This window comes from Eutrigla gurnardus (assembly GCF_963514095.1).
Source record: "Eutrigla gurnardus genome assembly, chromosome: 7".
In the NCBI taxonomy this organism is placed as follows: domain Eukaryota; kingdom Metazoa; phylum Chordata; class Actinopteri; order Perciformes; family Triglidae; genus Eutrigla; species Eutrigla gurnardus.
Window position 1 is genome coordinate 6,772,930 of NC_139921.1, and position 26,470 is coordinate 6,799,399.

General features: G+C 45.3%; 2 protein-coding genes across 7 annotated transcripts in view; both read left to right on the top strand.

The window, feature by feature from the left end:
- Positions 1-26,470, top strand: part of myt1lb (myelin transcription factor 1-like, b) — a 115,101-nt gene that overhangs the window by 78,858 nt on the left and 9,773 nt on the right. For 3 of the 6 annotated variants that reach the window (XM_084013979.1, XM_084013981.1, XM_084013982.1), the window contains exons 8-17: positions 2,731-2,821; positions 7,150-7,257; positions 8,697-8,923; positions 9,803-10,092; positions 18,685-18,915; positions 20,592-20,713; positions 22,003-22,071; positions 23,003-23,065; positions 23,233-23,316; positions 25,090-25,311. In XM_084013979.1, the coding sequence (XP_083870105.1) occupies positions 2,731-2,821; positions 7,150-7,257; positions 8,697-8,923; positions 9,803-10,092; positions 18,685-18,915; positions 20,592-20,713; positions 22,003-22,071; positions 23,003-23,065; positions 23,233-23,316; positions 25,090-25,311 (1,507 nt within the window). The remainder of the gene's footprint in view (positions 1-2,730; positions 2,822-7,149; positions 7,258-8,696; positions 8,924-9,802; positions 10,093-18,684; positions 18,916-20,591; positions 20,714-22,002; positions 22,072-23,002; positions 23,066-23,232; positions 23,317-25,089; positions 25,312-26,470) is intronic. The other 3 variants (XM_084013983.1, XM_084013984.1, XM_084013980.1) reach the window with 2 other exon arrangements.
- Positions 10,936-12,308, top strand: LOC311015828 (uncharacterized protein; the record flags this gene model as incomplete). Its single annotated transcript, XM_084013269.1, has 2 exons — positions 10,936-11,024; positions 11,387-12,308. 2 exons carry the CDS (start codon positions 10,936-10,938, stop codon positions 12,306-12,308), a joined length of 1,011 nt encoding a protein of 336 aa, XP_083869395.1.

Sequence of the window (26,470 nt, forward strand, 5' to 3'; positions counted from 1 at the left end):
CGGGTGGTTTTGGTCCCCTAAATTATACATGTTTCCTGCAAAAAAATGAGTATTTGATTGATTGCTGTGCCAACTTTCAGTGGCTCCAACATAAACAGAATGGGATATATAGCACGTATAACAAGCCAAGCTTGCAGTTTGGCCTCGTGCGCTCTGATTAATTTGGCATACGGTTCAAACACCGGTCGTAATTTTGTTTTAATGATAACTCAACTCCTGGCATTTGCTCCTGGTTTTCTTCACCACTGTTTTGGCAGAAGGAAATAACAGGAGTAGCGGCTATGAACAGCTTTAAAAGTGACCTATTTTGTTTTTTTAATAAGTGCTGTGCTGCGGATCTAATTCATGCCAATGTGAGGAGTGGTTCATGTGGATTTAAAAAGTAACCTTAAAGGGGTAAATTGCAGAACGAATCAGAAACGTTGCGGTGCCGATCGTATCATGGTTTTAAATTACAGATTGGATCAGCAGGAAAAAAAGGGAGCAAATAAAACGATTAGTGATGCCGCCGATACCGTTAGCCAATTGGTGATGAGCAAGATGGTTTTTGTTGTTGTTTTGTTTGGTTATAGTAGTTAGTGTATAACGCCCCAATAGTAAACCATCAGAAACTCTAAATGTTTTACTTTTACCTTGTTAAAGTCATTTATTGTGGTTATTTGCATAAACACACACAATTAGAAAGTTTAGAAAGGAAAATATATTTTTATGTGAAAAATTCACCCTGAGACACATTTTCTCTGCAAAAACTGCATTTAAACATATCATGATAACATTCTGATTTATTTTGTCCTATTGTCATTTTATCTGAATAGAGTCTGAACCCATCATCATGTTAGTGAATGGAACCTCCGTTAACGTTAGCTGTTAGCTGCTAACGTTAACTAGCTTCCAACTTCCAACACAGGTTTGTTGTTGAGAAACATTATCAGGGATCCGTGAGACGAGAAAGCATTGATGCAGATCTCCTGATGCATATTTTTTTACTGAATATTGGTTGATATTGAGCTGCATTAAAACTTCATTGAAGGCTTTGGCAGGGTCTACTATGAAAAAAAGAGATAATTTAATATGATTAATAATAATAATTGTATTTGTATTGTATTTGTTTATTTGTTCCAAACAAGTAAAGACATAAAGACATAAAAATAGGAATAAAAAAGATCAAAAATCGAAATAGTCAAACAATTAGATATTCCAAGCAATATTTGCAGAGCAATGAAAATCATAAAGCAAGATTTAAATGTCCAAAAAATGTTTTTCTTTACAGCTCGGAAAGGAGTGAGAAGAAGAATAACTTACTCTCACCCCTTCTCCATAACCCTTCTTCCACATTGATAATTAATTAATTAATTATTATTATTACTATGATTACCATTGCTTATAATAATAATAATAATAATTATTATTATTATTATTATAATACAGGATTAATACAACGTGTCAGAAAACCCCACTGGTTTTGTTGGGGACCCATTGAAGTGACCACCTGTGGGTGCCGCGGACTCATTACACTGAAAGCCTGTCTACATCACTGGGCAAGTCCCTCTCTATTAACACGTTTGCTGTAGTGAATGGACGATGTATTATTAATGCAGTGGCTTCATTAAATTGGCAAATCACACAGTGCAACCAGACTGTTCCTTGGGAAATGTGAAAAATGACGATTAAATTATATCTCAACTTCATTAATTCCTGTTCCTGTTTGCTCATTGTGGCTCTTCTCCGTACCACGCTAAAATATTTAATCACCTCACACGGGGGTCTTTGTTTTTGCCTTTAAAGAGAATTACCTTTGTAACACGCGAGGCATTCGGAGCCGCGTCGCCTCCCGTCTGCTTCCTTGTGTTCTTCTTTGCTCAGCGTCGCTGTATTTCTATCCGTCCCCACTGAATCGGGCCGTTACATTTCCAGCCGTTCTAATTGTGTCTTTGCAGAGGACGGGGCAAAACTGGGATATGCATAATGTATTGGCTTGTGGCATATTGAGGTGGCAGGCTTTGTCCAATTACCTGCACCGAATGGCAATTAGTATGTCGGGGAAGGAGGATGATGAGGGGTTAAAGTTTAAGGGGGTGATAATGATGAAGCTGGTGCCGATGGGGTTTGGCCCTGCACGCCGCTGATTTGGAGACGACCCTTCCCCGCACCTGCGGTGCTCCAACGGCTCCTCTCGGACATCCATAGATCATTAATCTAATTGGCTGGTTGCCGAGGGGATCTGAGACAGTTATGGACTGTTTTAATGGTAAATGGTATTGAAGAGCGCGTTATCTGCCCCAACAACGTCCAGATGATAACAAAGCGCAGTCTATCAAGCGCTGTATTCCGCGTGTCTGCTTCTTCCATTGATTTTTAAGGCTCGTGTTTTGCATGATTGCTGACTGTTGGTCCGTCCGCTCTCTGCATGCCCAAAACCTTCCATTTTCTGTCTCTCGCCGGCTTTGTCCTGTTAAACTTAAATGACATCTTTTTATTCATGACTGTCCCTATTCCATGAATACTAATTTGAAAGGCTGGATAAGTGGAAGCAATATGGTGGGAAAACCTCGCCTGGCCTCTCAAACTAGTGTTCATTAAAATGAAGAAGAGGTCATTTGGGTTCACGCAGGCTCATTTCTTAATGATGTTTATAATGCCAAGCTCCTCACACACTATTAGAGCTCATGCGTGGTTGTAAGGGCTCCTAACCTTCCCTGTCTTTCACTCCTATCTCCTGTCTGCGTGAAGTCGTGGCTATGTATGAGAATGTTCTTAAGTGTCCTACGCCTGGCTGCACGGGACGCGGCCATGTCAATAGCAACAGAAACTCCCACCGAAGGTAAGTGACAGTCCGCCCAAACTGGCACTGTCTGTGTTGCACGCTCCTTTTTTTCACCATGGGACTTTTTTTTTATGACATATGGTTAATTTTTTTTATCCTAATTTTTTCCCCCCTCGTGTTCGTCAAAATGTTTTTTTTTGTCTTTGCGAAACGTTACTTTTGGTGTGTGGATGTCTGTCTCACGATGTCGGCTAGGAGGGAATAATTAAAGTAGCTCAGCTGTTTAACAATCCCACGTCGTAGCCGAGACTGATTACAATGCAGCAATTCACACCCCTCCGCATCATAAATCATTCATCAGCTCGTAGCGGAAGAAAGCGGCATCTATCAGGTGGAGGTTTGGAACAGGAATAGCAGGGCGCCGTCGCCGGCGCTGTCAGACGTGGCGAGGTGACAGTGAAAGAGGAGTGTCACCCACAGCAGATGCTCGGGGAGTGGGGCCCGAGCAGCAGCCATTAGCACCTTTCTGCCACTCAGCCGGGGTGACAGGAGGAAGGTGCAGACCTGGGAGGAACAGAGTGCTCCGTGCTGCGTTCGCTGACAAGGCGGCGGCGCCAAATAGGCACGCGCATGGACACGCACAGTAAACTTTCACTTTTACTAGAAAGAGCTGACATAAACCTCCACACACTCCCAACGTGACACTCCTCCACCTGCCCGGCTCGCCGATGACAGCTGCTCGTGAACGCGACTCAATACTGGCTCCGGGCCATTGTCAAAGATAATATTTTCCCAGCGCGACCCGGAACACTGCAGTTGACAGCGTGGATGGAGAATGATGGAGGTTAAGGATAACTACATGAACTTTAGTCACGTTTGGTCAGTTTGTTGTCAGGACGACGTTTTACAGCCAGTAAACACTATCGGAACACACAGCGGTGTTTGTGAATGTGTGAAAGGAAACAAATGCTTTTTTTTAATGTGCATTTGTCCATATGGGAATATCTATTCTGAGAATTATTGCGAGCCGTTCAACCGGAAACATGCAAGCTGTTGCTAATTGTGTCGTTATTTTAAGTGTTAAAAGTACGGTGGCTAACAAGGGCAAACGCGCTACGAAGGCCCAAAACATATCAATCAGGAGAAACGTGCTGCGGCTTCAGACATCATGCCAATTCAACAACGGCAATGTTCAGGAAGCTAAAACAGATTCATAAATGGAAAAATGATGCACATTCAGTCAGTTTTCTGCATATAAGGTGGGAAGAAACCTGTAAACTTAACATTTTATGTATGCTTTCTAACAGCATTATAAAAAATCAACAGATTTGCAGAACTTTTGTAAAAGACCAGGGCTGTGTTCCAGAAAGGAGGTTATCCTGAAACTCTGAGTTTGTTAACGCTGAGAAGAGGGGTACTCTGAGTTTTCCCTTCCAGAAAGAGAGGTAACCCAATGTTTAGGCCGACTTTGTGAACCTAACGTGCTCGCTTTCCATCGATACGGAAATAAAAGTGATTCTAGCAGCTTTACGTCAGGAGAGGATTTTCATTACTTGCGTTTTTCCTACCGATCACATATCTAAACAATATTCTCAGATTTTCAACATTTCATATCGCGGACATAATCCAGATTCTTTGCAGAGCTCTTTAGATTTTTGGGAACAGGAGTTTTCTGAAATGTTTAAGGACATTTCTGTGTTGAAATAGCTGCTTATATTTACTGTTTAATATGTGAAATATGATTAAAATCATATGCCTTAGTCTACCTATTTGCACAATACTAATATATTAATGCTTAATTTTCTGCTGCATCCACTTTTTTGTGCCTGGGGGATTACACCTCTATAAAAATTACTATTTTTACATTCCGCTACTTTGTGAACCACGGGAGTTGAACACCTGTCAGCTGCACTGTAGGCAGCATTGTTAACCGTTACACCACAGAGTCACACTGTGGACCTGAAAATAAAGACTTTATACCTTTAGATCAATCAACTTTTAAGTTATATACATTAAGTCGGGCAGTAAATGTCTGCCACGCCAACTATCTCTACTTTGATGCAGTTATGTTGCTCTGCTTTCTAAGGATGAGCTCTTTTTTTCCATAAACACTCAGTAACTTTAGTTCAGTAACTTTAGTTTACATACTCAGAGTTGATTGAACTAATTCAGAACAGCTGTTCTGGAACTGGGCCCGGTTTCCCGAAGCCTTCTTAAAGCCTTCTTAACGCTACGTCATTCGTAACCCCTACTTAGAGTTCCTACTTAACATTTTGCGTGTTTCCCGAAACGTTCTTTGCTATGAATCTCTTTCGTACGTCATACGTTGGTAAGAGTGGTCTGGAGCACTCTTAGAGCCTTCTTAGCTCTACCGTAGCGATGTTTCAGCTCCTGACGCTAGTCGCCGCCACTGTAGGCTACAGTAACCCAGAAATCCCCGTTGCGCATGGAACTGCACATTGCCAGTGTTGTGTTTCACCAATGGTGTGGTGTCCATTCCGACCAAAGTTTCTTGTGGCGATAAACAATGTAAAAACGTGAATGTATTGTTACGTACACGCTCGATAGAGAAAAAATATTTATTCGATTCCAGGAACAAAAAACAAAAAAGTAATCCAATGCGCTTGTAAATTAGGTAAAAAATGCCATCTTAACGAAGAAAATATCAAACAAATAATTGATATCAACAGTAGTGGTCAAAACAAAGTATGTTACCAGGCCACGCTCATCCATCGGCCAACACAAACATTCGTCAGCCCCCATGACGATGACAAACGTCAAATAACATACGAGAACAAATAAGATAATAATACGAAATCATTTTGTCATACAAAAACTTTCCATACTCCAAAGCCACAAATAAATTATATTAAAAGTAAAAAACAGCAAAGTGGCTGTAACAAATGGTTTTAAGTCATTCATGAAGAAAATAAAAATAAAATGTGCATGAATTTCATCACAAGGCTAAGCTTTACCGCAACCTCAGTAGCCTAGGTATATTACAGTGTCATTTAATAAGCCCATTAGGCCTAGTCAATGTCAAGGCATGCACAATCCTGCAAGCAATTTGGGAAATTGGCACATTGACAAACAATTAGGTTCTGAGTGGCTAAAATGTCATAAATGGACGCCGGTGACGGTTGTGAACGGTGGCAAAACTATGGCAGCGATACAACGCATCCTCGTGCTGAACCAAAGATGTCGCCGTCCTCGCAGCCGTTTAGTTGGGATACCTAATTTTCATAAGGATCAACTTCAATCCCATGGATATATTGACCGACGCCGCTGCTATATTGCATAAGTTTCGACTACAACGGCAACAAATACGCATGTAATTAAGGATGTAATTGGCTCAATCTCCTCCGCTGTTTCTATATATTCTATATCTTTTTTTTAAATCAGTATAGGCTATGGTAGTATGTTCGACCATGGTTAAATAAATGTTTAGGCTTAGAAGGATTTCTAGCAATGTTTTATTAGCAAACACTGCAATAGCCTACATTTTATAATATAGTGCTGTCATGCACCTGTGCATGAAATGGAAAATCGAACTCTGGGCAATCGATTTCAGCACTTTCTTTCTGGACAGCGCCGTGTACGAACAACGTAAGGAGTGTTTCTTAAGAAGACTCCTAAGAGACCGTTCGGAAACCACAACTATAGAGGTAAACAACTTTACCTTTAGGTAAGTCATAACGTAGGAGTCTTCGTAGCGCGCTAAGAGTGGACGTTATCGGGAAACCGGGCCCTGAAAACTCAGAGTTGGTCAACTCAGAGGTCAGGGTTAGGTTCAGAGTTGGTTGAGGCTGCTTTCTGGAAAGGGCCCCAGATGTAAAAAAAAAATTGTATTTACCTTTTTATTTTTCCTTGTTATTCCACTTTTTCCGCTTCAAAAACAAACACACTACATATGGGCTCCATCAGGTGGAGTATCGAGCTGTTCCACTCAGCACTCCCCCTAGAGGCCTGGAGGACTCCTGACTGGATACACAGCGTTTTTCTGTTTCTGTATCTCTTTGGCTTTGCATCTTTTTTTTGTATTTGCAGCATGTTTGCTGTTAAAGTATTTTGTTTTGGCTTCCTGTTTTTCATTTGCAGCACGTTTCCATTTTTATTTGGTTTTCAGATTTTTGGATGTGTTTTTGAAATGGCATCATCTGTTAAGCTAATGTTTTGGCCCATTGTTTGCCCATGTCAGCCACCGTATAAACGGGATGCAATTCACTGGTTTTGCATTTTAAGCAAATACTCTCTGAACTCGGGGATTTGTAAACCGGTCAACATTGGGACTGATTAGTGGACAGACAGATGTTCATTGGCTGTACACAAACAAGCCAAACATTTTCAGTTTCATACATGCAACTTAAGGCGCTTTCTTATTTCAGTCTGTCAGGATGTCCCATCGCTGCAGCCGAGAAGCTGGCCAAAGCCCAGGAGAAGCACCAGGGCTGCGACGGCCCCAAGTCCAACCAGTCCTCCGACCGAGTCTTAAGGTAGTATTCACTCTTCACTTTCATATGCGTCACATTTGTCCCCAGAGCTCTCCGATAGTAGCTCATATTAGTCCAGATCTGACCAGACTAAAAGTCTGTGGTACAAAAAACAGGGAAGCTGCTGAATTAATATCTAGATGACCTTATTTGGAATATTGATGGAGCAGCTACAATATTAGCATAGCCTATCACCATTAATCCAGACTCCATGTGGAGTTTAAATGTGGTTTGCTTGTCGTCCATGACTTTTTACTAATCACCATCATCATGTAGTTATTTCAGCATCCTTTTTTTTATCTGTTTATTGCAATGAAATCACAGCTAAATAGTTTAATCTGGGTCCATACCGCTGGAGTAAACCAGCCGAGACAGTGGATATCTCTGATGTTATGGACTCAGACAGGACTCTGTTTGGTTTCCTATCTGGACACAACATGTACAAAGCATCAGTAGCTGTTATTTCAACCGTGATTGATGACAAGTTGTTTGTTACTAGGAGGCAAGCCCCGCCTCCTGTCCAGTGCACCTAGCGTGAACACTTAGTTCAACACGATAGTTCCCTTTGCGCTTGGTGTGAACGCAGCATAAGAGTACTCAGTACAGGTTTGGTTAAATGCAGTGTCAAGTATTTCCTGCCCATGCCTTGCTCATTGTACCGAACATCGTATCAATGTGTTTTGACCAGGACAAATTGTTGTCAGGGATGATGTCTAATATTTTTTTACTTGCTTGTTTTACACATTATGGTGATAAAATCGGTGCTCATTCAGTAAAATGACATGAATCGTGTAGAAAAACGTTTTTCATGTTTTGTTGAGTTTCTCCATTGCACTTTGTGAAGCCGTTGAGATTCTTTAAGTCTCCCCTTTTTGTTTTATGTTGACGTTCTCCTCTCCCCTGAGAATACTTCCAAGAGACTGCATGTTATTTCTGCGCTCACATATCGAAGGGGAATCGTTTTATTAGATTCTGACAAAATTGGCCTCATTTATCACACGAAGGCAGAGCTTTTCCACGAGAGCTTCTTTGATAGTCACGAAAATGCTGTGATGAACAGTCATAAGTAATTGTACATTTTATATTTATATCTAACTGAACATCAACAGCACGCAGCCTTAGGTTTCATTTCGAGGTGGTCTTAGTTTGAGGATATAAATGCATATCAAGTGATGAATCAGTTTGATATTGACGAGGCATGAAAAACACTTGGAGCAGGGCTACGTCTTTTGTAAAGAAAGAGGAAGTACACGTCCATGCAATGGTGTATAGAGGGATCACCCCACCCCTCCCATCTACCAGCATCCTCCTCCATGTTCGAATCCTGGAGTCTCCATAACAGGCTGCCCATTATCTAATCAAACCCCAAGTTCCCTCTCCTTCCCCTGGGCAATATTCAGTGCCTCGGTCCAACTTCCACCCCCTGGTCATTTATTTTCCAGGCCTATGTGCTTTGTCAAACAACTGGACTATCCACAGTATGGTTACAAGAACAATGTTTCCACCAGCACGCCCCGCTCCAACCTGGCCAAGGAGCTGGAGAAGTACTCCAAGACCAGCTTCGACTACAGCGCCTTCGACGGCAGCAGCAACCACCAAGTGTACGGGAAGCGGGCCATCGCACCCAAAGTTCACGGGCAAAGAGACACCTCCCCCAAAGGATATGACGGTACTACTTTATGTCAGTGTCTTGGTTTGTCCCACGGTGAATCCACTGTTTAAATTGCTGCAGACGCAACATTCTAAAAAAAAAACTAATTTGAGCTGTATCAAGCTAAAAACACGTCAGGGTCACAAAAACATTTTGTGAAATATTCTGATATGCCATATTATTTTGAAATTGGTGTGTCAATTAAAATACCAAGTTTAATAGAGCTTTTTTTCCTCCAAGGCTGTGTTTTAGGCATCTAAAAAGTCTAAACTTTTGACAGGAACTTCTTAAATGAGTTCAAGATATCTTTCAGAAATCATAACAGGTGGGAAGTATTTGTCATGACAACAAATCAATGCAATTAATTAAGATATACTAATTGATGGAGACACCTAAACTTGATTTAGTCACCTTTTTTAAATGGAAAAAAAAACAGTTTAGCTTCCTTTTAAGGTGCGTTGATTCATGAAACGCAGCGCCGCCACGATGTTCAGCAAAGCCCTGTCTGAGGTCTGGACCACTTTCTCCACGTGCCGCAACCAAATCTGGCAAGAAAATGCAGTGATAATCTCCTACAGATTATATATTTAATATAAAAGATCTCATTCGGATCCCACGCTTTCAACTCTCCTCCCCTCTCCGCCTGCTCTCTCCCCCCAGATTCACCACATAATCAATGTTCAAAATCCATCCACCATATTTATTAGAAACAGACGAGTGTTTGGGTTTAATGATGTATTTATTCAACGTATTTGTCACACAAACAAACAGACACAAACAAACAGACACACACAAGCAGCTTGGCAGTGTGAACCCGGCGTTATACGTCCCTGTAAGTGTTTCTAGAAATGCATTTCGCCCTCTTTTCATTTTCAACGTCTTTGACACGACCAACAGCCAAACGCTACTGCAAGACCTCCAGCTCGGCCAGCAGCACCACCAGCACCTACCCTCCCAGCAGCAGCAGCAGCAGCCTGAGCTGCGGAGGTGGAGGAGGAGGCGCGGGAGGAGGCCGGGGGGGCGGCGGTGGCAGCAGCGCCAGCAGCACCTGCAGCAAGAGCAGCTTCGACTACAGTCACGACATGGAGGCCGCCCACATGGCGGCCACGGCCATCCTCAACCTGTCCACGCGCTGCCGGGAGATGCCCCACGGCATGGGGGGGAAGCCCCAGGACCTGTGCTCGCAGGTAGGAGGGGCGGAGCTTCACCTCATGTTCTATCACTGTCACTGAAATGCTTAAAAAACATACATCAGGTATATTCTGGTGTCTCGGATAAATATCACAGGATATGTGATTTGTAATACAGCTAATAATTAATACAATTTATAATGTAACATTATAGTGTCAATAATCGTCAAACACAGGTGACTCCGGTGGTGGGCCCCAAACCAAATTCTGCTTAGGGCCCCCAAAAGGCTTGGGCTGGCTCTGATTGAGCATGACATTTTTCTTTTTAAATGACAGGAAGTTACAATAATTCATCATGATGAATGCTGGTTATTATCAGCTGTTCCAAGCGGACGCTGCAGCCTCACATGACTCCACAGTATATTCACCTCACCTTTGTGAGACTCGGGCCTCCTGCTGCCGTCAACAACATCCGCTGACGGATTATCTCCACGCTTCCTTCATTATATTAACGCTGGCAGTGAGAACTGACTAAGATGGGGAGATTTCAGCTGCACACACACACACACACACACTCAGGCTCACACATTCCGGTAAAGATCCGGGGCTGTGTAACACACTCTGGGCTCGGCAGGGCATTCTTTTTTATTTTGCGTCTGGGGATCAGATAGGAGCTGGGCGACGTGTCGTTTGACACGGCGTGAGCCCCGGCGTGTCATTTCTGAGGAGATAAGGTGACGGTGTTTCTGTATTATCTGCGTCCAAATGCTGAGCTGGAAAATGGGTGCCTGCGAGAGAGAGAGAGAGAGAGAGAGAGAGAGAGAGAGAGAGAGAGAGAGAGAGAGAGAGAGAGAGTGGCAGAGGGCTAATGCTGGCTAAATGCTAATGTTGACAGCAGGGATGCAGGAGAGGAGGATGCAGGAGAGGAGGATGCAGGAGAGGAGGATGCAGGAGAGGAGAACTGAGAGGAGGATGCAGGAGAGGAGGATGCAGGAGGGGAGGATGCAGGAGAGGAGGATGCAGGAGGGGAGGATGCAGGAGGGCAGGATGCAGGAGAGGAAGATGCAGGAGGGGAGAACTGAGAGGAGGATGCAGGAGAGGAGGATGCAGGAGGGGAGGATGCAGGAGAGGAGGATGCAGGAGGGGAGGATGCAGGATGCAGGAGAGGAAGATGCAGGAGGGAGGATGCAGGAGGGGAGGATGCAGGAGAGGAGAACTGAGAGGAGGATGCAGGAGAGGAGGATGCAGGAGGGGAGGATGCAGGAGGGGAGGATGCAGGAGGGCAGGATGCAGGAGAGGAAGATGCAGGAGGGGAGGATGCAGGAGGGGAGGATGCAGGAGAGGAGAACTGAGAGGAGGATGCAGGAGAGGAGGATGCAGGAGGGGAGGATGCAGGAGGGGAGGATGCAGGAGGGCAGGATGCAGGAGGGGAGGATGCAGGAGAGGAGGATGCAGGAGGGGAGGATGCAGGAGAGGAGGATGCAGGAGGGGAGGATGCAGGAGGGCAGGATGCAGGAGAGGAAGATGCAGGAGGGGAGGATGCAGGAGGGGAGGATGCAGGAGAGGAGGATGCAGGAGGGGAGGATGCAAGAGGGGAGGATGCAAGAGGGGAGTATGCAGGAGGGGAGGATGCAGGAGGGGTGGATGAAGGAGGGGAGGATGCAGGAGGGGAGGATGCAAGAGGGGAGTATGCAGGAGGGGAGGATGCAGGAGGGGTGGATGAAGGAGGGGAGGATGTAGGAGGGGAGGATGCAGGAGGGGAGGATGCAAGAGGGGAGGATGCAGGAGGGGAGGATGCAGGAGGGGTGGATGAAGGAGGGGAGGATGCAGGAGGGGAGGATGCAGGAGGGGTGGATGAAGGAGGGGAGGATGCAGGAGGGGAGGATGCAAGAGGGGAGGATGCAGGAGGGGAGGATGCAGGAGGGGTGGATGAAGGAGGGGAGGATGCAGGAGGGGAGGATGCAGGAGGGGTGGATGAAGGAGGGGAGCATGCAGGAGGGGAGGATGCAGGAGGGGTGGATGAAGGAGGGGAGGATGCAGGAGGGGAGTATGCAGGAAAGGAGGATGCAGGAGGGGTGGATGAAGTGGGGAGGTTGAAGGAGGGGAGGATGCAGGAGGGGTGGATGCAGGAGGGGAGGATGCAGGAGAGGAGAACGGTGTTGAGAGGAGGAAAAGGGAGGGAAAAGCCAAAAGCAACGCACTTCCAAAGAAAGTGGAATGAAGTTGGCGGGGAGACATGCCTGCAGCAGTCAGGACTTCCTCTGGTCCTGTAGCTCATTTCATCGTCTGTCCTCCTCCTGCTCCGGGCCAGACGGCCAGGATGCTCGCAGGGCAGGATGGGAAGTCGGGAGACTTCAGAGGCTTTTCTTTCTCCTTCTTCTTCCTCTTTCATCTCAATACCTCACCTCTCGGCGCACACTGTTCCTTTCTACGTCGGAATGAAACTTCACACACACACGTATATTCTCGTCGTATTATTTTTCCAGCATGTCCATCTCTTCTGACTCATTCTCCTCGTTGAATTTATTCAACCAAAGTGTCATTTTCTCCTCTAAACCGGTTTCATTTGAACAGCCCCTGAACAAACACTCCTTCTGCCACCTACCACCACACCAAATTACATTTTCACATTTACCCTTTAAACTTTCTTTAAATATTTAGCAGTCACTTTTTGGGAATCCACATGAACCGCTCTTCATATCGGCATAAGTTAGATCCGCCAAAGTGCAAAAGAAAAATATGTCACTTTTAAAGCGGGCTCGCCTGTTACTTCCATTATTTCCTCCAAAACAGTGTGAAGAACACCAGGTGTTGAGTTTTCATTCAAAACTAGATGATGACTGGTTTGTTAGCTGCATGCCAAATTCATCAGAGCGCACTAGGCCAAATCGCCTGCTAAGTTACGATGTGACCGGTTGCTGACAAACAACATGGCATTTAAAAGCCTAATTCTTTATATGGAGTCTGGCGCAGCGCTCCACATAAAACTCACCGGGGCTGCATGACATCACTTCCAGCAAACGTCAGGATGAACAGCGTCAGCGATCGATTCTCAGGAAGTATTCTCTGGTGTATCTCTAAAAACCAAATGCACAAAAACATCAAATCCATCACGTTCACACGGAGCCGTTTGTAACCGCGGCAACAACGTTGTTCTCTCCTCTGCTCCGCTGTGCGTGTGTGAACAGGTTTTAATGGTTGGGTTTAGCAGCAGCACTCATACTTCTGGAAATAATAATCCACTGCATTATATTGAGATCCTTTTCATGTTCATGTTATTATGATACAGTTCCTCATTATTACTAAATATCAAATGATTCCGTTTTTACAGGAAATCTTTTAGGTGAAGCCAGTGTAAGACGCACGTAATCTCTCAGACGTTTTCCTGTTTTTAAGAATTTGCTTTTTCATGGTGCATAACGGCTGAAGAATTCACATTTTAATTTAATTTTCACTTAATTTAATTTCAAATGTAATCAAACCCAATTACATTTAATAACTTCACCAATAATGTATTAAAATTTCCGGGCTGATATCGTAATGACTTCTTTACCAATTATGTAATTCAGGTAGGACCTGATGAAACTGATGATGTGGTCATTTTTGAGGGATAAAGTAATTATACAACATTTATAATCCTGTTCGTGTCACGTTGCCTCCTAAAAACACTAACATTCACACTTATTTTGTGTTTGGCCTGATGGCGAGCTGTGGATTGTGATCAAACTAAAATCCCTATTAACGGGAAATGAACCCGCCCACGCCCGTGCTGATTGGTCGCTGTGCGAGGATCGTCCAATAGAATGGATGTAAGACTCGAAGCCATCAGACAAAAGCAAGTGATGGAGGCAGAACATTCAATCTCTCGAAACTTGTTGACTTTTACCCAATTGCATGGAAGATTTTACACCGTAGTGATTTATTTCCTGATTCCTAAACTTCACCAAATAAGTCCATTTGCATTCTTTTGGCTCATGCGTAGGGTTAGACATGTTTCCTGCTGCATATAATTCTACATGGGCAATATCTAGGAATGTACCGAATAGTTTGCTTCATTCACAACATTGACATTCAAATGATTATTATTAACAATAACTTAAAGGAACATTGTGTGCAATAGTCCACCTCCTCTTGGCTTCTCTCTCTCATACACTCGCCGTCTCCTCGTCTCTGAATTTATCTAAGGCCAGAAGTCACATTGTATCGGAAAAAGATAAATAATCAAGTTTTTATATCATGATTTGTTCAGCCTTATAAAAACATTTTCACTCCGGTCAAATAGGCAAAGGGAGGCAAGCAGCTGTATAACGGGGCAATCGAGCAGCAATCTAACAGCGCCATGAAGGACATTTATAGAATTCATTATTATTTTTTTAATTCAATTTATATAGCGCTTATAGAACCACAATAACACAAACTAAGACGCATGATAGCACGTTGTCGCCTCTTTTGATACTCTACAACAAAGCAGAGAGAATACGAGAGACATATCATAATTGAAATTTAACTTTATTATTTATTTATTTCTAATAATTTTCTGTGAGGACCATTATCGATAATCTCGTCCAACCACAGCCTAAATCATTTAAAAAGATGATTGCAAATCAATCTGGACATGATCATTATTGGTCAAGTAACTAGTTCAGATAATATTATATAAATATTACACACCTGATCCCAGCTTCCTATTCCAGTGGCTGTAATAAACCATCAGGACTTTGTATGTCAGCTTAAAGAAACTGTTGATTCCCGGAGCAAAGCTGCTACAGACTTCAAGGACATCCTAACAAATTGTCAATATAGGATAATATTGGTGTGAGCATCACAGTGAGCAGGCATCCATAAATGTTTAAGTGGCTTTGTAGAAGAATGTGGTTTCCTGCTGAAGAAGAGGAGGAGGAAAGGCCAGAGAGGAAGACAGGACACGATGCTGGTTGTATTTTAAGACCTGGATGAGCTGGGCAGAAATAATGTGACCTCTCACGCATCCTCCCCAGCATCTCCATGGCAACAGAGGTCAGAGGTTACGGGAAGGCCAGAGCGAGAAGAGGCGGTGTCTAATGAAGGAGTTTCGGTGAATCCTCGCATATCGGCCTCGTTAATTAGATGTGAGGGGGCGGGTCACGTTAATTGGACGGCGACATACAGTCCAGACGAGGAGAGAACAGTCTGAGCGTATTCACAGGATGAGTCGCCACCGGCTCCTCAGCAACGTGACCTTTATTTTACAAAGATCGCTTCTAGTTTCCTTTCAGTACTTTACTCATTACTCATCTTCTGCCTCCCTCTCTCTCTCTCTCTCTCTCTCTCTCTCTCTCTCTCTCTCTCTCTCTCTCTCTCTCTCTCTCTCTCTCCTTTCGAGCTCACAGCCAACCTAGAACTTTAAAAGTGTGTGCTTCATTAAAGCCTTTATTAAAATGAAAAAATCGTTTTTCTTTATTATCCGGATCCCCATTAGTCGACATTCAGGTAGCAGCTCCTCACATGACAAAACATAACAAACAACAAGACATATAAAACATCAAATCTCATCTAATTGTGCTTTTTCACACACTGATGTTATGACCATATTCAAATTAAAATGGAAAAGATGTTCTACATTCATTTTAAAAGGTGTACTTCAAGCCTCAAAAAATGTAATGTCAAATTTAATTTTTTAAGTTGTGAGAAAATTTTCATTTTGACGTAAATATGGCTAGCATGTTGGAGAATCGTGTTACATTGTATTGCATTTTAATTTTCAGATCTCAATTAACATTTGAATATCATCCACTGTACAGCAGGGTACGACTTAAACGTCAAATTGCTTTTTGCCATTTTCATTTTAATATCATGAAGCAACGCCCATGCAAATATGTGAAAATGGAAATTTCATTTTCATTTTTACTAAAATGAGACAAACTTATGTGGAAAATGATTAGGCTATTGTGGAATTAATATTATTTTTTATTATTATTATCATTATTGGGAGAGTTGGGTATGTTGCTGTAAAAGTTGCTGTTGTGTCTGCTCCCAACATATTCATCTCACCTCCTGATTATTAATAATAGTGAGATATTACTTCACTGATCACCCAGCTTTAAGAGTGTTTATTAGAGAAGTGCTGCCCGCCTCTTTTCGGCTCCGTGTAAACCGATTGGACGTCCACACAGGAAGCTCGGCGGCCAGCTTGTCATCTTCAGCCATAGTTTCGGTGTCTGGTCTATTTTCTCTGAGCGAATCTGGCAAGAAAACACTGATGATTTACTAAAAACGACATACATTATATATGACATAAATGATCTCATTCTGATAAATGATAATACACATAGACCTACATCCCACGCTTTTGACTGCACTCTCCCTGCTGTTCTCCTGAAACTTCAATTCCCCTGATGCACATCCCACATAATCAAATTTCTAAATCGATCCACTATATGTATTAAGACGAGCCTGGCGTCGTTTCCGTTTCTGCTCTTCTGCTGGGAACAACCAGGCTCCTGCAACCGTTGTCTTCGCGCTGAGCTTCACGGCGCTCCAGTGCGGAAGTCCTCTGTTCAGCCACAGTTCTTTCAGCATTCACGCCCGGTCCCAAATCTGTCACCCCGACCCCCCGACCTCCCCCCCTGTGGGCTTCAGTCAGTGTGCGTCACAGAGGTTTTGGCTTCAGACACCAGGAGAATCCACCCCGAGGGACACTGTCGGCTGGAATCAACATTAGAGCGGGCTTTCCTGCTCATGAAAGGAGGCAAGGAGGACAACGAGGAGAGAGGGGGGTCGGGAGATGGGGGTCGGAGAGAGGGGGGTTGGGGAGAGAGGGGTCTGAGAAATGGTAGTCGGAGAGAGGGGTCTGAGAAAAGGGAGTCGGAGAAATGGTAGTCGGAGAGAGGGGGGTCGGAGAAAAGGGAGTCAGAGAGAGAGGGGTCTGAGAAAAGGGAGTCGGAGAAAAGGGAGTCAGAGAGAGGGGGGTCGGAGAAAAGGGAGTCGGAGAAAAGGGAGTCGGAGAGAGGGGAGTCGGAGAAAAGGGCGTCGGAGAAAAGGGAGTTGGAGAGAGGGGGGTCGGAGAAAAGGGAGGCGGAGAAAAGGGAGTCAGAGAGGGGAGTCGGAGAAAAGGGTGTCAGAGAAAAGGGAGTTGGAGAGAGGGGGGTCGGAGAAAAGGGAGTCGGAGAGAGGGGGCTCGGAGGAAAGGGTGTCGGAGAAAAGGGAGTTGGAGAGAGGGGGGTCGGAGAAAAGGGAGTCGGAGAAAAGGGAGTCGGAGAGAGGGGAGTCGGAGAAAAGGGTGTCGGAGAAAAGGGAGTCGGAGAGAGGGGGGTCGGAGAAAAGGGTGTCGGAGAAAAGGGAGTCTGAGAGAGGGGGGTCGGAGAAAAGGGAGTCGGAGAAAAGGGAGTCGGAGAGAGGGGAGTCGGAGAAAAGGTTGTCGGAGAAAAGGGAGTTGGAGAGAGGGGGGTCGGAGAAAAGGGAGTCGGAGAAAAGGGAGTCGGAGAGAGGGGGCTCGGAGGAAAGGGTGTCGGAGAAAAGGGAGTTGGAGAGAGGGGAGTCGGAGAAAAGGGTGTCGGAGAAAAGGGAGTCGGAGAGAGGGGGGTCGGAGAAAAGGGTGTCGGAGAAAAGGGAGTCGGAGAGAGGGGGGTCGGAGAAAAGGGAGTCGGAGAAAAGGGAGTCGGAGAGAGGGGAGTCGGAGAAAAGGGTGTCGGAGAAAAGGGAGTCGGAGAGAGGGGGGTCGGAGAAAAGGGTGTCGGAGAAAAGGGAGTCGGAGAGAGGGGGGTCGGAGAAAAGGGAGTCGGAGAAAAAGGAATTGGAGAGAGAGTTGTTAATGAGAGCGAAGGATGCAAACCCGCCCAAACAAAAGCCTGAAGGGAGTGGGCATGGTATGCCAGATGTAGATGAAAGAAAAGGCCGTAGACGTGGAGCTCCACTTTCGGCCGGCCTGCTCCGATGTGGCCCACTTTGTTCCAGATGACACTGTAGCTCTGCCTCTATTTTTGGGATTGCAGCAGTCTAGTTCAAGCCACTGCCGCTCATCACTGCTCCCAACCCCACCCCTAACCCTCAGCCGCTGCCCCCTGTAGTGTCCACTCGCATTAGGCTCACACACACAACACAAAGTCACACACACACTTTTCTGCACAGCATCCAGTATGGTGGGATGGAAGGAGAGAGAAGGTTCACAGAGGGATGTGCTGGTCTGAGCACCGATGACCTCTTCTTCTTCTGACCCTCTTTTATGAGTGTCATGCCACCTTGCTGCTGCTGCACCCGAGTGTCTGATGATTCATCCGAGGGGGAAAAAAACCCACATTGGAATATTGTTTCAGGTATATCAAACCTGCAGGAGTTCTTGATCCATCTTTCCAGACATCTGAAAACTTCAAAAGTGAACACATCACTGGAGGAACAGAATATCCAAGCACTTTTCATGTACTTCTTTAGTATTCACCGTGTATCCAGCTACTGTTTTGCCCGACTCTGATGCTAGAATATGAATTTGACTGCTATTTAATCAGAAACTCTCACTCTCTTTTATCCCCTTCTCTCCATCTCCGCCTCCTTGTGTCCTGGGCATCCGTCTCCCCTTCCTCATAACCATCTTACTGAAAACACACACTCATCCCTTCCACTGACCTGACTTCACCGCCCACACACACACACACACACGCCACATCCACTTTCCAGAGTCCGGGTCTGGATGTTGATGAGAACGGTACCTTGGACCTGAGTATGAGCAAGCGTCTGTGCAGCGGCGGCGGAGGGGACTCGGTGCTCACCCCTCTAGAGCCCATGTCCCCCCAGAGGCAAGCTGCCCTGCTGGGCTCCCGCTGCTACGGCATGGGGGACGCCGCCGACTGCTGGGACCTGCCTGTAGACTACACCAAGATCAAACATATAGACGAGGACGAGAAAGAGGTAAAGGGGAAATAAGGTTGGCATTTCACTTGACCTCGAATGTCTGGTTGTGGCCAGATAGAATATGTTACATATGGCTGCATGAACTTAGACTTTAATATAGAAGAAGTCTGCTTTCACCGTAAAAAAAAAAATATATACAAATGTTATTTTTTGATCGTAAGGCTACGTCCCATGTTTTAAGACGTCCATGATGGTATGATGAAGAGAAGAATAAAAGAGAGAGATAGTTGTGATGCTGATGATGATTATGAAGCGGTACTATTATGATGGTTAGTGCTTTTAGAAGCTGATAGACGGTACAGTTGGCATACTGTCTGTTGGACGTGTCTCAGCCCGAATGATTCCCCTCCGAGCCGTTGATTCAACACTCCGTCTCCAAGTCAAACATTTGCTTTGCCGTCTGATTGTCTCCCCGTCCGTCGTACCTCCCCGTCTTCCTCGCCGCTTGGAATCATTAGAAAGTCATATTAGGGGGATTTTTGAGGGAAGCCTAATGAATCTGCATGTTAATTGATGTCAGCGTTGCCATGCACATAGGTGTCTGCTCTGTTTGTATCACGCTCCCCGCATGCTGGCTTTCTGTTTTTACATTTCGCTCTTCTCCGAAATGAATTATGCAAAGTAGTACCTTGGGAGGGAATCGGAATAGCTCATCTCATCAAAGAACTGCTGGAAATCAATGCACCACTGCTGGGTGCGCCTGTCGGTGTGTACAGGCGCATGCATGTGCCTGTGAGATGTGAATATTCATACCAGTGTGTGTGTGTGTGTGTGTGTGTGTGTGTGTGTGTGAGTTCCATCTCTAGCCTACTTTCTGCTCTGCATCTCTGTATGCATGCATGTGTTGTTGCCCTCCCTGCCGCCTCTCAGCCGGCGCTGCCTTTAATTGGAGAAGCTCGCCGGCTGACCCGGCATCACACACTCGCAGACAGCTTGAGCGCTGGATAATTTGGGCTTTCGGACCCGTCTCTTCACGGGCATTACTGTACGTACACTGCGAAGAAAGGAAAGGAGGGTTTTTGCATCAACAGCCGCCGTGCCCCGGCTGCATGCACTGCAGACAAAGCACAGCCCCCCCCCCCCCCCCCCCCCCCCCCACCACCACATCACACGGCCGGCAGCGAGCTGACACTGAGCCGCAGTGCCATCTAGTGGCCGGCTGGCTCCTTACCAGAGGAGAAGCAGACAACTCCCTGAATGTTCTGTGCTGGCACGCAAGATTGCTCTGTACAAACCCACCCACGAGAACACACACACACACACACACACACACACACACACAGTCGGTTTGACACTGAGTCATTATTTCCTCCCTGGGAATCTATTTTCTAGCTGTTAGACTGACAGGTGAGGCTCAATAGTCAAGCAGGCTCAGCCATCAGCGTTCAAATTGAGAAGAGTCTATGGTCTGACCGAAGCGTGTGTGTGTGTGTGTGTGTGTGTGTGTGTGTGTGTGTGTGTGTGTGTGTGTGTGTGGAATAAACAGACTAAGATGTCAGGAAGGAAGGTTCCTGGATTCTTGCTTTCTAGCTGACAGTTGAGTGCACGTGTTGTGTCATATGTGCACAAGCATGATTTCTTAAAATGTGTAATTATGGGTTGAGAAACAATATAAATCCCTCTTCATCCTTCTCGCCCCTTCCTCTCCTCTTCCTCTCTTCCTCCTGCTCCAGCCGGATGACCTGGACCCCTTCCATGACCTCCTGGAGGACCGCTCCTACTCCACGGACGTCAACATGCCCAGCCCCAAGTCCAAGTACGTCCACTGCAAGGAGAGTAAGAAGGACCTGATAACGTAAGAGTCCTCCTTGTCTTCCTGTCCACCCTCCTTGCTGCTTCACCACTCATGCCCCCCCCCCCCCCCTCGTGTTATTTCTATTGTTTTCGCCCTTCTCTTTGCTGCAGTTAACCTCAGAGAACCACTGCCCTTTCTCCCTCCCATCCTGTGCTGCTGGCTTGCTCTGTCATTTTGATTTAAAGGCTTTATCCATTTGTCCACACTGATCGCAGAGCTGGCAGCTTCCACTGATGCCTTCATTGTAATTTCCCCTCTTTTTGATGCTTTATCTTTATAAGACACAATACTCGTTTTCAGTATCACGGCACAGAGAGTGTAGCTGCTCCCGGGTCCAGGATATTCATCACAGACAGTGGAGCTAAACTGGAAACAATGAAAACCAACAATGGAAGAAAAAAAAAACCTTTTTTTCTGTTATTTTCACATTTTCTTCTCCTACCTTTGGGCTTATACATCTGTCTATTTCCCGGTGGTAGATGTCCCACACCGGGCTGTGATGGAAGTGGTCACTTGACGAGCGATTTGGCTTCACATCGAAGGTGTGACTTCCTTTTCTCCTGGTGGATTCTAAAGTCTCTTTATTGTTTTCAGCTTACCTCGACTATGCTGTCAAACACCTAAAGGCAGAGTGTCTCTCTCCTAATCGTTAGCCCTTTGACTATTGGCCACTTGACGCGCCGAAACAAGGGTATCGTGAAATAGTGAAAGACTAAATGAATTAAAGATTGGATACATGCTAATTTTTAAGCCAAACCCTGGGATAAAATGATTTCTCAATGGGCCGGGTGTAAAGCCTTCTAAGCTGATGTTATTCAGTCCTCCAGGCCCGTACGGTGCAATGCAGACTAAGCATTTAGCATTCAGAGTAAGAAGACAAGCGGAATGGTTGAGTGTTGAGTCTGGAGGACTGAATGAAAGCAGTCTGGAGGCTGACGCGGCCGCACATACGTGAGATCTCTTCTAGAACAGCCCTGTATGTTTATTCACTGTTTTATCACTCCGTCCTGTTTGAGTACGGAACAGAACCCACCATGCATGACATGAAGATTGTTCTTACATATATCCTCAAGAGAGCTTACCTTATTGAAATCAACTCCCTGCACTTGCATCATGGCTTTGTTTTTTGTTTTTTTGTTTTTTTTTGCATTCCCTGGTGGATGTTTTACGTGTGTGTGTGTGTGTGTGTGTGTGTGTGTGTGTACATGTGTGTAGAGACGAGATGATGATGTGTTGAGGGCTGACTGGTCGTCCCGGTGTCACTAATGCTCCACTGGTGTATTTCTCAGTCTCTCAGGTTGTCCTTTAGCTGATAAAAGCATTCGAAGTATGCTGGCCAACAACGCGCAAGAGCTCAAGTAAGGCGTGAGATGATTCCCCCCGATATTGTTTGATTTGTTTGTGTTGCTCGTTCTGCCAAAGTCAAACTTCTGTGTGGTCATGAAAAGCACAGCGGGCGGCTAAGAGAAACCATATCAAGTCAGCAAAGAAAGATGTTTCCAGAGAAAGTAAAGAGTTAACGAACAAAAGAAAACACGGTACAAACGTACATAATACCTCATATAACCTCCAGCCCCTCTGCTGTAAATTGGAAACGCCTGATTTAGGCCATACAAATAAGTCTTAATTTATCCAATATCCCATATCAACAGTCCTTAAAGTATGGCCCTGAGAGGCAAATGAGAAAAAAAATGTTGGTGATCCATTTTCAGATATACATTGTTTATTACTTCTGAGCAAAGAAAAAAGAGTTTTGTCAGGTTAATCTTTCTTTCTAAGTTACTTTTTTCCATCTGTGAAAATAGGTGAACAAAAAGTTGTGGCAGGTTTTTGGGGTCAAAATCATTTTTCAAGAAGCATATCTTCGTTGTAATACTCATACCAGCCACACGAGGCTGCACCACTACCCCATGTTGTTTTTTCTCACTCTCTCTGACCTTCTCTATTCAAGGCCCAATAAAAAGAGTAGCAAAAAAAACAATTTAGAAAATGTTCTCACAATTTTTAATTGTAAGATGTTTTCAGTAACTTATTTTACAAAAATATGGGATGTTTAAAGTCATGGTGTTTTAAACATATATCGGTTCATGGCATTAGTGGTACCACAGGAATCTGAGTATTTCCTAGACCACCACGTATAATACCGGACCCCTATTGTTATTGGTATGATAATCAGAGCAAATGTGCATTTTTAATAGAGACTGCTGACCACAAATGCAGGACACGGGGTAGATTATCCTCAAGTCTTTTGCTGTAGGCCCTGAGCCCTTCTTGTGTTTTCCGCCCCAGGTGCCCGACACCAGGGTGTGACGGCTCGGGACATATCACTGGCAACTACGCCTCACACAGAAGGTACAACTCACATTCTGCATCCATGAAGTCATCCCTCCCCTTCCTCAACATCCTAGAGTTACCTCAAGTAAACTAACTTTACCCTCCCTCCCTCCCTCCCTCCCTCTCTGTCTCACACTCACACACACTGTATGATTCATCGCGGTGACACTGTCATTTATCTGCAGTCTCTCAGGGTGTCCGCGAGCCAGAAAAAGCGGGATAAAGATCATCCACAGTAAAGAGAACAAGGAGGACCAGGAACCTATCAGGTACAGCACAGACACTGATCATCAGTCTTCTGTCTCCCTCTGAAGCCCTGAAACTCTTCCAACGCTGCATACTGTTCACTGCTTTACGTGGAATAGAAAACATGACTTCAAATGTCCTGTTTTAAAACGATGCAAGTGAACTGCATGGATGGGAACGCAAGAGCTGTTTCCTGATCATTGCTCTTTGACGTGCACTGATGCAAGCGGGGGATAAATCCGTTTAGTCTCCGACAAGACAAATGTGGTGTGAGAGTAAAGTTTGTACCCAAATCTGAAGGTGTAGGAGAAACTTCAGAAGGCTGTCGTAGTTTGTGGGGGGGGGGGGGGGGGGGGGGGGTCTCTGGTGAACTCCTGCAGACACACAGGTGAGGAAAGACAGAGAGGAGAGAGATGGAGGCAGAGAGATTGATTGGACTCTATCTAAATCCCACAATGGCCTCAGCCCTGCAGCTGCATTGATTTCTCTGGTGGTGCAGAGCACAAATAACACACTTTGGCCTTTCTCAAACTCACCCTGGTCATTCTGTTGGATTCGGTGCACAGTTTGCCACGGGTAACGATGGCGGTATGCTCTGTCTCTGGCATTAGATTGTCTTAGCAAAATGTACTATTTGAGCTTTGGAAACATGTAAGGAACTTAAAGGGGTAGTCTGGATGGAAGTGGGGTTGTGTGAGATAGTTCTCCATACTCAGTGTGTTACAGGTGACCCCTTTTTAGACACCCATTAATGTGTCTTTCCTGAAATCAGGACTCGGTTGCTCAGGATAATCCATCGATCTGAGTCCGTTGATTATCTAACTGGGTCAGGATTTCTTTAGAGACATTGCTGACTTTTGACATTTGTGGGCGCTTTGAGCACCAGAAGTCAAGTACCATCTCGTCTCATTATATTTGAGAGTAGGCAGACATCTCTATGATGGACATCGGGGGGGTTTAGCTCAGGAGGTAGAGCGACTGGCAACCGGAAGATTGCCGGTTCAATCCCCGGCTCCTCCTAGCTGAGTGCCAGCTCGTCAGGAGCCCTGGGCCACCCTGCGTGGTTGACTCCGCCGTCGGTGTGTGAATGTGTGAGTGAATGGGTGAATGGGGTCATTCCTGTAAAGCGCTTTGGAGAAAAGCGCTATATAAATGAGGCCATTAACCATTTACCATATCGCCAAAACTCGCCAACTCACGCCGAAACAATGTAGATAAATAGCATAGCAACAGGTAAGAGGAAAAATATGTATTTTTTTGGAGCCCAGGTGGATGGTTGAGTTCAGCACATTCCTTTGTGTTGATCTGTATTTACTGGAAGAAAAAGTTTTCAAACAGAAAAAAAAACCCACTGGCAGGCAGCGCTGCACATGATAACCCCTGCATCCTTTTAGCAGTCAAAAAGCCATGAAGCCGAACTAAACCCAGGTAGCTGCTCCTCGCAGACAGAACTGATACTTCCACAACTGTAGCTGTGGAAAGCTGTGACATTTGGAATAATTTGCTGCCTCATTGCATCTGATTAGCACTGGTGTTGATGCCCTGTCAGCATTCCAAAGCTGTGATAAGGCTGCCACTGGGGCAGCTTTAAATAAGATGATGGTATCTTTGTTTATATCAAAGCGGGAGAGATAGAGGGAGACAGGAAAATGATGTTGGCTCATACAGTGTATTATGTTAAAGAGGCAGCAGGACTGTAGAGGAAACCCAGCAGGCTACTCTTTGATGGATGTGTCCAATATGATGAAATGATGTGAATGAATGTGTGGATGAATTCAACCGTTCCACCCCCCCAGGTGTCCGGTCCCAGGTTGTGACGGTCAGGGACACGTAACGGGGAAGTACGCCTCCCACAGAAGTGCGTCGGGATGCCCAATAGCAGCCAAGCGACAAAAGGACGGCTACCTAAATGGCATCCAGTTCACGTGGAAGTCTGGCAAGACGGAAGGCATGTCGTGCCCCACGCCGGGCTGCGACGGCTCGGGTCACGTCAGCGGCAGCTTCCTGACACATCGGAGGTGGGTCTAGGGAACATGGCTGGAGTACTACATATCAAGATTTGAAGAGTTGGGGTTTCTTGTAAGCAAACAAAAGTTATGTTTACATTCAGTGTTACTCACCAAAACACGCTTGTGAATCCCTGAGATCTAACAGACGTGCTGAACGCATTTCTTTCCTTACGAAATACAATCAATCAAGAGTACAAACACTTTTGTACAGATTAAATAGTTAAGCTACCATGTGGTAATCAGTGAGCTTTAAGGTGTTCACACCAAACGCGCAGAGAGTTTTACGTTTTTGCAGGATCATTTGTGTTTATTCACGTCACTCGTATTTGCCGGAGAGGACGCTTACCTCCATGTAGACCCCAACAAGGTTTCATCAATCATGACTGAAATAACCACTTAGTGCATCTACAACAACATTTAAAATGCTTGTTTTCTGAATGGAGTTCGGATTGATGGGTGCTAGGCTATGCTAACATTGTAGCTACTCCATCAACACTCAAAATAAAGTAATCTATGGCAGGGACCTTGTTGTTTGTAACATAGAAAGTCTCTACTTTATACACAAAAGTTTCTAAGCATAGTCTGGTCTGGTCTCTGGACTAATATGAGCTACCATTGTAGAGCTCTGAGAGACCACAACATCAGGACAACAGGAGGAGAATCTCAAAGCTGACAGGCTTTCACGACTTAGCATCACCAAGTTCGCCTCATTCGCATCACGTCTATTTGTGTCGCTTCACGTTTGGTGTGAACACAGCATGAGCGAGGCTGGAAGGTGGATAACCATTTTTAGGTATCCCTTGGATAGAGCCAGCTTTTCCCGCCTAGTTAGGATGTTTCAATATACCAGAATTGATGATAACTGTGATATTTAAAGCTACTACGAGGAACTTTAATTTTGGTGGTTTTGGCGGTCCCCGTGGACAAAAGCGGTAGTGTTTCCGAGCACCAGATTCCCTTTAGAGAACCTCTCAATTTACCGCAGCAGTGGTCTGCCCCGCTCAGTCCTGGTTCTGGTTCTCCCATGCCTCCCTTCCCTCCAGCGGGCCCAGTAATACGGCCTGGGTGTCGAGCAGCGTGGTGACAGTGTTTGCTCCCAGCGGAGCAGCGAGGGGAAGCTCTGCTCCTGCTGGCTGTAGGAGGAGCTGCTCTCCATCTCCCACTGGAG